Genomic DNA, 12180 nt, shown 5'->3' on the forward strand with positions numbered 1-12180 from the left:
TAGGAACCTAACCACCTGATTCATGGTTGCTCTTTTCTCTTCTAGATCTGCCAAAGCGAGCTGTAGAGTAAGTTGGGCATCATCTACTAATCTTGCTTTAGTCTCTATTAGTTCGTCTATATCTTCCTTTCCTGGCTCTGAGGGCAGTGTTTTCAGTGCTTGTAACAGGGTGAATGAGCGGGGCAAATTTAGCCCCTGTTTTAGATTTACTGCCCATGACACCATTTTGTTACGCATTACTTCATTTGGGACTCCACTTACGTGACATCTTCTCAAATATTCTCTGCTAGTTTCACCCCTATCTTTCTCTGGGAAGAGGCCCACCATAGCTGCGAACTCCATCTTTGTACTCCCTGATTCATTACCTTCGTCCTCCTCTTCTGAGCCTAAAATTGTTTCTCTATTCATCTGGGGCGTGGCAAATATGTTTCTTTCAACTAGCCCTGAACGTTGTCTTGAGCGGCCCCTGGGCCCTGGGTCTGAGTAAACCCCGGACAGCGTCCCTGTGGGTCGCTCAGGGCTATCTGTGCGCCATGGTCTGGTCTGTGCCGGTATTGGCCTATCTGGGGTGCTTGGACGCTCTATAGCTCGTGCACTCCTATGCCTGTCTATTCTTCCCTCAGTTGGATACAGCTGGGGACCCCATGACTCCTCCGGTGGGCTTTCTGACCTGTTCCTCCTCTGGTCCTCTATAAATCTCTCTACTGACCTATCTCTCCTTATTGCTGCCTCCCGGAGATAATCATAGCTTTGGGCTGTATATGCCTCCTTCCATGGCCGTGTCACTCCTTCCATGCCATAAATTTGTTCCGCAGTGAGAGCCCTCCTTGTGGCCTGGCGCTCTAGCGCATTGGCGCTGTACCAATTCAGGTCCTCCTCCTCATCTCTCGCTAGATCATCGTCCTCCGGGTCATTGACACCCAGGTACGGTGCCCATCTTCTCCCCTGTCCTTCGAGGGTGATACTACATGGCCAGTCATCTAAGTTTACCGGCTTAAGGGTAACTGGTTTAGCCCGTCTGTCCCTGGCCCTGGCATAGCAAACTCTAGGTGGGGCTACGTTTGGATCTGCAGGTTCCTGCGGCCTCTGTAGAGGTCCGGGTGTAGCCGGTCTAAGTGGCCCACTCGGAGAACCTTTTGGAGACCTACCTGTTGGCCTACCATCGTTCTGCTCCCTTAAGGGGTTCCGCCTGGGAGGTCTACCTCTGCCAGGTCGTTGAGGAGGCTGCTCGTTATCACTAGCACCACTGTCATCACCATCTCCTCCTCCGCCGTTGCCTCCAGTTACGAGGCTGGGCTGTTTGTTATTTTGGATGGGCCTAAAAGAGACCCTAGTGGTTACTGGCTGGGGTGGACTCTCAGGCATTTGCTGCACCCGGTCCATGGCCTCTTTAATTTTCACAGTCCGCTCCCCTGATGTACCTGCTGCTACCAGTACCCATAAATTTATTTCAGGCAAATCAAGTTGTGCGAGAGAGTGTGTTAACCACTCCTGCAGACGGGACTTAGTTACTCTGCCCAGTTTAGGTGGTGCCCCTTTTAGTACGGCTGTAGAACAGGATGATTCACAGATCCCTCTAACGGTTTTGCTCCATAAATCATCCCAAATTCTCTGGGTTAGCTCCCCCTTTATCTCCACTGCATGTACTCGTTGGTACGGGGTTTTCTGTCCTTCTACATCTAGGGTGTAAATCTGATTTTGGCAATTCGTTATGTGTTGCCGGTTAGCTTCAGCTAGCATTTTCCTCCAATTTGGTCTCCCAATTATTCTCCTGACCCAGCCATGGTCTTTGTCTTCATTTAACAGATCTGAGGTAAAAAAGATTAGGTCTGATCCTTGTTGTATCACTCCTTCGTCTGGCTCACATTCAGCAATTACCAAATGTCCCTTGCCTACCCTCAGGCTCTGATATACTACCTCTGTCACTTCGGATTCTGATTCATCCTCCTCTCCTTCGTCTGTCCCATCGTTGAGTGGGGACATCTGTGCTACAGGTCCTACGGGTCTTTCTGCACTAATGCCTGGACGTGACTCAGGTGTTTCGCCTGCTACTTCCTCTCTAGCTGGCTCCTCCGGGGTATTTACAGTTGTTGACCCTGGTAATGGCTTTGGTTGATTAACGGGAGCTCTAGTCCAGAGAAATTTTCTGAGCCTGGCTACTGTTCCCCTGGGATCACTACCCCTTGTGCGTGGCATGTAGGAACCCCTATTTTCTACTTCTTCCTGCATGTAGTTTCTTACTTGAAGTACAGGGCTCCTACTCCAAGATGCTACTCTTCCGCGCTGGCTAGACATGGTCAGTCCTGGGCCGTCTTGTTCTATTAGTTCTGGGTCCTTAGCTACCCAGACCCCGTATTGTGTATATTGTCCGCTACTAGCTCGATTATTATACCTTTCATCATATTTTGCTCTAATATATCCCCAAGTCTGTGTCTCTTCTGCTGTGTATTTTACCAGTGCGGCTTCTACCGCGCCTGCCAGACTTTCGTCCGGGCATAACACTATGGGCCGGACCGCTCTCATTTGGGCAGCGTTGCATCCTATCGCTAAAGCGCGTACTGCCAGTTGTTGAGCATACTCAAACAACCCTGATCCATGCACTGTCACAACTATCCCCCGTATGGGCTCTAGACCTTTACTTTCTCTCTCCTCCTGCATTTGATCTAGGGCCGAAAGAGGCCCTAAGTAAGATTTCACCAATTTCACCATTTGATCTAACTCAGACATCTCCGGACTTCGTTTGGACCAACAGTGATGAATTACTGCCTTAAAAAACCTTTTCTGTGGGTCATCCTGATTATGAACTAGGTGCATTGTATCGCTATGCTCAGGCAGAGGCAAATACTCTCCGAGCATGTGTTTGTGGTTGAGGGTTTCGAAAGGCCATGCTTTCCCTATGGCTAAAGCTATACCTCCAGCGTGAGTTAGCTGTATATTGGCTGAATTCACTATGACTAGTGGCTCAACTCCTAGTGCTAACCAGTCTACTTCCTCTAGCTGGGCTCTGATTATTAGTACCCCTTCTTTTAGTGTTACTATTCCCTGTGTAGACCTATGAGTTCCATCTACTGTTCCTCCTCCTGCTGCCCCGGGACTGTATGCCGGCGGGAGCGCTGCTTCTACCTCCTCGTCATCTGTTACCGGTTCACTAGCATAGCCTCTACTCTCTCCCACTACTGAAAACTCGTCACCCTCGTCCGGGGGCTTTGACGTTACTTTTACTGCCACTGACATGTTGTTCACCTCCAGCACCCAACCCCGTATAAAAACCCCTGTTATCTATAATGAAAATTTCGGTCGTCGCTCCTATCGCACCCGGTTCGCTAAACCGTGTACCTGTATAAGTGAATCCCCCTACTCCTCGGGGACCACGTTCCTGACCTATCAAACTGTTACCCTAACAAAAGTTCGGTCGTCGCACGTAGCGCCCCTTGTGGACGCGGCTCTCCTAACCGTGTGCCTATAATTAGTGAATCCCTCGCTCTTCGGGGACCACGTTCCTGACCTTTAAAAAGGGACTAGGTGGTGGCTGAACCACCACGATGGCGTACCCCCGTCAGTGGTTTGTGTGGGCTGCGACCCTTCTGACGCTAGTCCTACCCGCTCGTGTCCGTAGCAAGGCAAATATAAACCCCCTTGTTGTCCAGAGGTGAGTGGAGCTCGCCTATTTTCGCAGCTAAGCGACCTCACGCACTGGTGCCTGTAGAGTAGCAAATCAGAGGGTGGCCAGTCCTCCTCTTCACTACCCTCGAGTTTTAACGGTTAGCTAGGGTCAGTAAGGTGTCTCACCCGGATTTATATCTACGACCTAAGCAATTAACGTTAGCGATTAATCAATTACTCAGGTCCCTGTTCGGGCGCCATGTCGAATCACCGCAGTGGTAGAGCAACTTTAACAACTTTTACCTGAGGGAGAGACACCCCATGACCCATATTGATAACCCCCTTTAAAACCCTTTTACCTCCCAAGGTTGGACCAGGACCAGCCCAGAAAAGTGTAAGAAAGTGTGAAAAAACCTACCTTACGAAGATCTGGTCTCCTGCGTGTAGATTTATAAACTACTAAACTTTTAGTCTAGCTAAAAGAAGAGGAGATCAAGTGTGGAGACAAAAATGAGGTGTAGTCAGTAAATGTCTTTTTTGTGTGTTTATTGCCAAGCGAACTTCAACTGAGGGTTCTAAGTCAGGTATGTTCAATGTGACCTGGAACAGTGAGAGATTTTGGCTACTGTCTCAATGGTAGACAGGCGGGTCCCACATCTAATCCAGACTTGTCAGGTATCGAACTACCTACACCCATTCAGCCGGTGGGTACAAATGAGGCACGATTCGATATGGTCCTGGATCTGGTGAGAGACTCTGGCAACTGTCTCAATGGTAGACAGGCGGGTCCCACCTAAACTCCTAGGCTTCCAAGAATCGAAAGGCTCTCACCCAAATCGGTGGCAAGCACTTGAGGTGACTAATTGGGTGCGAGACTGCCCAGTCTCCACGTCAAAAAGACCTCGGGGAAATGCGTCAATGAGTGTGAAACACAAAGTCTCCACGTCAAAGAGATCTCCGTTTGCTTGCAGAATGAGTACAGCTTATATACAGTTTACAAGGGGCTTTCCAAATCTCAAGAACCAATCAGTGTTTGACAGCAAGTGTGGCCTGCCCACTAGGTACTTCCCCTCTATTACAGATATGGTCTGTTCCTGTGCACTCAGTGAACCGGAAAGTTTCCAAATATGGTCACTTCCTGTGCACTCAGTGAACTGGAAAGTTTCCAAATATGGTCACTTCCTGTGCACCCAGCGAACTGTAGAGTTGCACCTGCGCAGCTGTGTCTTGAACTTGTCTTAAACTCACTGAACTTTTGAACTTTGTCTTAACTTCAATTTAGAGCAAATTTAAGCTTTTAATTCAATGTCAGTTATAGCCAGCCCAGTTCATACTGTCAAACATTGATCTTACAATTATTACCTTGTTATTACAAGCATAAGAAAACATTTTAATAAGTATAAAAGTATAAAAAGTATAAAAGTATAAAAGTAAAAATAAAACAAAAGGCACTTTGGTTATATTATAATGTACCATTCAATCATTTAGCATCAGATTGTTACTTAAATGCATCATAAAATCAAAACAAGCTATAAATGCAGTCCTAAAATATAACAAGCAACTAGCATAAACTAGCAACATTAGCACATCCATAAGGTCCTTTTAGCTAAAACATTCTTTTAACCAATTGAGCAACTTAGGCACCTTTAATAATCATAATATCATAAGCGTATCAAATAACAGAATAAAGCTAATCGAATACCCATTTAATAGATGAGTCTAAATTTAGCAAGTTGATATAGATAAGTCGGTAAATCAGTAAATCAATCATATTTACTTCATAACTTCAGCATAACATTTTAACTACCTTAAGCATTATTAAAGCAGTGTGACGTCACGTTCACGCACCCTCTGGCGACCCCTGCTGGGATCCTTCAACAAGGCCAAAAGAAAAAAAGAAAAAAAACTTGACCATAATCTCACCATGGGCCTGATGGTTTCATGCGCAATGGCCGTGACGGAAGCGACGTGCCACTGACGTCTCCAGCCTTGATCGAATCTGCGGAGCTTTTACGCGCCATGAGAAAACCGTGGGCTGTATAAATGTAAGGTGTGTTAAAGGAGCACAGAGACAGACAGATAGAGAGAGAGAAAGAGGGAAGCACCAGCGTCAAACCAACGGACTGGAGGTATTACGCAGCAGAGTCAGCACCTTGGACAGCACCAGCAGAACCAGAAAAAACAGAAAAGCGCATCTGAAAACAGCCAAACTACATGTGAGTCTGTGAAGTTTGTGTTAATACAGCGATCTAAGACTATAAAGTGTACACCTACGGCACTTTGAGCTCATTTTTTTTGGAGCAGATCGAGTTTGTGCCAAAATCTTTTCACATTTTACGCAATACTGCACTGGAATGAGTGAGTGAACAAGACCTGTTTTTATTACTGTGCGAAATAGATTGACACTGTTACATTGTCAATCTATTACATCTCTCTTTTATACATTGTTATAAAAGAGAGAGAGAGAGAGAGGTTTTATTTTTGTGCAGTTTTATCTTAATCTCTGTTTTATGCGTAAAAATCAAACTACGGTCCCGGTAACTCCAGGACTTAGACTTCTGGAGCCGCAGGAGTTCACTGGGCGCGCACTTTGTTTACTCCAAAATGCAGAATGTAGATGATAATTATGTGTAAACTTGTTCAACTGTTTCTCTTCAGGTGTAAAGCAATGTCCCAGCGGACCGGTCCCCAGCTGCTGCTCCTTATAGCCCTGTGCAGTGTGTTCTACTCCCGCACCTTGAGTCTCCCGTACGCGTCTATGAGGTGAGACATTTACTCTAAACACACAGCGCGTGTTTAGGAGGAATATTTCAGACAGTTTTCAAGTAGATGTTTGCGTAAATGCACGCGCACGAGTCCAAACTGTCCAACTTGGAGACGCATCAAGTTGTCATGTTTGGGAAAAGCGCAATGGGCTGTACTTTCATCATTTCGTTCTTTTAGTTTGTGATTTTGACAAACTGTCGCAGATAAACGTCACACAAAGTCTCCACACAGCGCTTCCTCTGAGTCCGGAGCTGAGCTTTAGCTGCGCGTAAAAGGCGCGCGGTCTGTGTCCTCGCGCTCATCCTGCTGTGTCACAAATGGAGAGGTTTCATAAAAAAACGATGTTTTGTTTTTGTTTAGACCGACCAGACACGCAGACGGCTTGTTCACCAGTGGATACAGTAAACTTCTGGGGCAGATGTCAGCGCGGAGATATCTGGAATCTCTCATCGGGAAAAGGGTCAGGTACGTGGCGAAGAACCGCTGCTGCGCGTAAAACACAAAACTAACAGATAAAACAGTGTTTTTTCTTTCTTGTTGCGTTCTGCTAAGTCAAGTTAATACTGTCTTAGAACATAAAATAATACAATGGGTTTAGAAGCAACACAAACCTTTTTCTTGTCACTCTTCTGTTCTTTTTTAAATCAATATTTTGGTCCATATGACATTATTCCATAGTGGAGACCTGCAGACCTTATGACATTTACAAACTTATCATGTGACGCTGTTGATGGTGCATTTTTAAAGAACTAATCATTGCAAAGGTTAATTTATACTCTATGGCAGAGGAGGGAGGGCGCCTCATCCATAAACACAAAAGAGCAGAAATGAGATGTTTTACTCCAGTGTGTGTGTGTGTGTGTGTGTGTGTGTGTCCTGTGCAGTGATGAGCTTTTGGAGGAGCCAGTGAAGCGCCACACAGACGCCATCTTCACAGACAACTATAGTCGCTTTCGCAAACAGATGGCTGTCAAGAAATACTTGAACTCAGTCTTAACTGGCAAAAGGAGGTAAGAAGAACACTATTATTACAATTAATACATGTGGAGTGAACCGTGACAAAAATGATCTTGTAAAGTTGTAGAAGTTCCATTCACATTCAAGGTTTGTGGCATAAGAGAAGGTGAAGGACGCTGCTGTTTCACTATTTTAATTCTTTGGTTTAATTGTGCTGATTTATGTGTAGCTTTATGCACAGGCCTAGTAATTAGTGACGTTTCACATTGCAAATTTGTCCCGTCAGAAGGGATTCAAATCTAAAAAGGCTGGAAAAAAACACACAGTAAATGAACCACGTGTCCTTGTGCACTAACAGCCTAGAAGACCCAGTCAGCAGTGACTCCGATGAATCCAGGGGCGAACCCACAGCCTTCCAGGAGAGCTACGACGACCTTAACGTAGACCACTTCATCAACAACTTCAACCTGGTAAGAGCATCGCACACTCCAGTCCCTGCGGTTTTACAATGCGCTGTGTCACAAAATCTTGTTGTTTTTTTTTGTTCCTTTCTTGCAGCCACTTTGAGAGGACGTCCATGTACATACCTCAAGCCATCCTCATGAATCTTTATCATAGCAAAAGCAACGAGAAACCCTGAGGGACATCCGGAAACTGAATCAAGCGGCGATGTTGTGTGCTAACGTGATTAACCTTTCTGCTGTATTCACTCTACATACCTGTTCAGACAGACAAATTATTATTGAAAATGACCGGTGTGTCGTTGAGCACCGCACGATCGAGTCACCCACCAGACCTGCACCGAGAAAAAACACCGGGTTTACAGATATATCACACATCAGACGGTTCAAAACGTTAATATTTCTGTTATTCACATTATTAATTATGTAGAATGAATTGTGCTTTGTGTCTTCCCCTTACATTTGCAAACCTGGACACTTGGATTTAATAATAATTCTCTCAAAACGATGCTTCCACTAAACTTACACATACATCTGATTCAAAAACCAGTCGTTTTACTCAATTTGGGTTGTAATTTTAGAGTCTAGCACTTGAAAAATACTACTTCTGAGACATAGTGAAAGACGGAATAAAACAAAACTGACTATTAAGAGTACACGTTAACCCAGCTGATTTGAAAACCCATCATAAATACACAAAAAATACACCAGATTATCCGTAGAAATGGCCCTGGAACAAGTGGAAAAAAACCTGTCTGGAATCACAACGACTTGAAAAGCAGATCGTTTCGTAAAATGCTGGTTAAATTCTGTCAAAGTTGTGTTGGTGTGTTGTGGGAGCATGACGGGGGAGCACATTTTGAAGATGCATTTAATCACTTTATACTGTAAACTATATCTGTGCATACACCCGAGCGCGTATACGACGATGTCCACTACCTAAGAAATAAAAGATCTTGCTCTATTTTTCAAAGCTGAGTGGTTTTGTCTGGCTGATTGCTTTTTGCCGTAGATAAATCAACACAAAAACATGGTATTTGTGCTAACTGTCCCGCAAAAGAACACGTGACAAGCCGCATATATGAGTTAAACGGACGGGAAACGCTCCGTATGACCTTCCCCCTCCTCCCTGTGGCTGTCTCCTGATTGACAAGAAACTAAATGACACTGACGCAGAAACATTAGCAAATGCGCCATTAAAGGTTGCTTGAACTTTGACCTAAGCGTGAAGGGAATACACTACAAAACATAATAATATCTTCAATTGAATAATGTATAAGCAGAAGGTTTGGATTTTAAAGACAAGGGCGCGTCAGAAAACAAATTTCAGCACCATGGACAGCGCCGTTTTCGGAAACTGATTGTTTTTTGTTGCCTTGAGTTGTACTTTTGATAGACGATGTAAAAATAAATCTAAAATATGAGTCTAATCTGTCGAATAAGACACTGAGACGTTTTTGGTTGGACTTTGGTTCTGCCTCAGGTCTTTCAGTTGTCGGCTAATACGCTGCATTCACCGTCACTGTCCGTGCTTTTTTGCTGTTGTTCGGTCCCATTAGCAGACCTCTCGCTGATATAAGAGTCTCCACATCCACCAGTGATCTATAATAGTTCCACAGCAGGTTGTGTTTTTGAAAATGGATCGGGTTTCTTCTCTAACTAAGTAAAAAGTCCAAATAATCTCTTTTAACAGCTTACAGCATCTTCAAAAGAGCTTCTATTCAGTTCAGCGGAACATGTGAAGAGCTGTATAAACGAGCAGGAAAAATGTAATATAATAAAGTTATATCACATCCCTTTAAAAAATAGGGCAGGGGGCTGACACGGCTAATGGCTCCCGCATGAGTCATGTCATCAAAAGTGTCAGAAAACCCGCGATTTGACTCATAAATGTCATTTGCAATGCTCCAACGGGCCACAAAGACGGGCTTTATAAACAGAAAAACATGTATTTACCATCAGACAGGTGACTACGGGGTGATATTAAACCCACTGCACTCTACACACAACAATATCAGTGCAATATTTTTGTGTCGCATTCTTTTAAAAGTGCTTTTTACCAAGAGTTTGGCCGGTCACGCAGATGTTTTACTTTCAGAATGGCTTTACATGACAGCTTAAGCACCTGCTGAAGTTTAAAGGTCGAATATGACGCAGAATTGACTCTTTTTTTAGCTTTAAGTCGTGTTATAGTGCTGTTACCTCCTCGAAAACTGTAATTGTGAAGGAAGAGATGAATGAAGTTACAGACAGCAGCACACGCGATACATTTCAAGTGAGATTTTCCAGAACTTATAGCCCGAGAAAGGTACTGAAGTAAAAGTATTGTAGGCTGGTCTTATAAGGACTTACATACTGTCTGTACAAGCTCATAAATGGATATAAATGGATATACCTTTAGCTGTTTACAGTAAGAATACGTCACTAAAAGATGCTTGCAGTCACTGAAAAGATGTATTACAAGACCTTTTGTCGACCTGAAGATGAAGAGCTGTGTCATGTGAACAAAGCAGCAGGTTCCAGTGCATCTTAAAATAAATATGTGTCGCATTTTTACAGAGAAACGAGTTCACCTCAATGTTTAAGACACAGAGTATTTAACACAAGGTTTAAGAGTAAAACAAATAAAACACAAATCATGCTTTCAAAAACAGACCTGAAGTTGTGTTTTGCTTCATTCTTTATCTTTATTATTTGTCTGTCTACATCTCCTAAGCTCAAAATGCTCTGTTCCACCTTGTGATGTCATGAAGTGGTAGTTTTCAAACTCCTTTTTACCTTTAGTTCAGCAGAGATTTGCAATTCCACAGGTGAAATCGTCCAAATGATTGTAGAAATGAAGGTGCGTGGAGTTTAAAGACACAGTGCAGCACTCCCTGTATCACCACATGATGACATCACAAGGTGGAACGGGGTGTTTTCAGTTTGAGAGAAGAACTCAGCTTAAAAATATGAAGGGTTTGTGCGTTAAACAAATCACAAAACGCAACTGCAGGTGTGTTTGTGGCGAAAAAAACAACATTATAACACAGAAAAACAGCCGGATATGGGCTGTTTAACTTTAATAAAATATGTTTAAAGTGGCGTCTATTGGAGAAAAACTTTAATAGTATGTGAATTATAATGGTTTGTGTTAATGTAGATCCTCAAAGTGTTTTTCAAAAGGTTTTTCGGAGTATTACAGGGACATAATCAAGCGCTATCCACATGCAAAATGGATTCAATATAATCCTTGTGTCTTGTGTCACAGTCACGGGACGGACACATTTTGGGGTCGTTGGTTTCATTTGATTAAAATACTTCTTGTGTTGTTTGAGAGCAGGTCCACTCCCCCCAGACCTTTGTGATTGCGGCTGCTGTTGGAGAGGCCTCACTCATTAACTCTCATCACTGCTGATCTTAATGGACCAAACAGAGTAAAAATAGACCTGGAGAGGACGGCAACCTTTTAACACCAGCCACAACGCCTTTCAGTGTCTTTTCTATATGTTTATGAGCGTGAAAACGGGGGAAAAGTGGTGCATTTCAGTGTTAGAATCAATAAAAGACAAATTGTAAAGCGGAAAAATGATTTAAATCAATAGAACAGATTTGAAGAGACCTGTAGATTTCAAAATCACATCAGAAAACCTACAATTTTCATGGAATTATGAGCATATTTCTCACGTAGGTTAAAATAATATGGTCTAATAAGGTTCTTCTGGTCGTCTGTTATTTTATTTCAGTAGATTAGTTTACGTACTTTATGATATCGACTGTTTACTGGCTCTATCTGCAGTCCGTCGCTGTGTTTTTGTGTGTTTTGTATTATTATTCAGCCTACTTATTCATTTAGTTTGATTTAATTTGATCTTTTTTATCTTTTCCTCATTTAGTTCCTATGTAATACTTACTTTGTTCTGACTATTAATGATGCAACTTCTCTACTTTGCCATAAATTGTTGTAAACTTTTGTTAATTTTTGTAAATAAAACATAAATTCAAGTGGAAATGTGCCCCAGGAGACGTCAAACCGTTACCGTTTAAAGGTTATTTTAATAGATTCGTGCTTTAAACCGAGACGAGGGGCCTTTTTACTCCCACACACCTGGAATACTGTGATGAAGAAGTCAGAGGAAGACAGAGTCAAAACCTGTTTAAATGAGCGACCAATCACATTACAGCAACACCACGTGACCACTGTGAGGCGCTAGTGAGCGGAACAAACTGTCAGGGATGAAAACAAACTGAACTTTGGTCTGGAATGAGTTTGGACTTTTCTGTAAATCTCTGGCTCTTGTTAAATCTAAAAGTGCATCAAACTCCATTTATAGGAAAATGTGATTTATAAAAAAATTTAAAATTAAAAAAATGTAAAAAAAAACAAAACAAAAAGCCCTGTATTTTGTTTTTG

At 43.1% G+C, this 12180-nt stretch overlaps 1 protein-coding gene across 1 annotated transcript; it reads left to right on the plus strand.

Annotated features, from left to right (window-relative positions):
- The first annotated feature begins 5686 nt into the window (after positions 1–5686).
- Positions 5687–8740, plus strand: vip (vasoactive intestinal peptide). The gene is made up of 6 exons (XM_033979633.2): positions 5687–5819; positions 6262–6366; positions 6730–6834; positions 7254–7379; positions 7685–7796; positions 7885–8740. Coding segments are annotated over exons 1-6 (459 nt in total). The 5' UTR covers positions 5687–5817; the 3' UTR covers positions 7894–8740.
- Positions 8741–12180: the final 3440 nt, after the last annotated feature.

Source organism: Periophthalmus magnuspinnatus, chromosome 15 (assembly GCF_009829125.3).
Source record: "Periophthalmus magnuspinnatus isolate fPerMag1 chromosome 15, fPerMag1.2.pri, whole genome shotgun sequence".
NCBI classification, from domain to species: domain Eukaryota; kingdom Metazoa; phylum Chordata; class Actinopteri; order Gobiiformes; family Gobiidae; genus Periophthalmus; species Periophthalmus magnuspinnatus.

What these genes read in the sequence shown, in the direction of transcription:
- vip (XM_033979633.2), top strand. An exon ending in CTCCCGTACGCGTCTATGAG is followed by an intron (nt 6,367 to 6,729) that starts GTGAGACATTTA and finishes GTTTTTGTTTAG; the next exon opens with ACCGACCAGACACGCAGACG. An exon ending in GTCTTAACTGGCAAAAGGAG is followed by an intron (nt 7,380 to 7,684) that starts GTAAGAAGAACA and finishes GTGCACTAACAG; the next exon opens with CCTAGAAGACCCAGTCAGCA.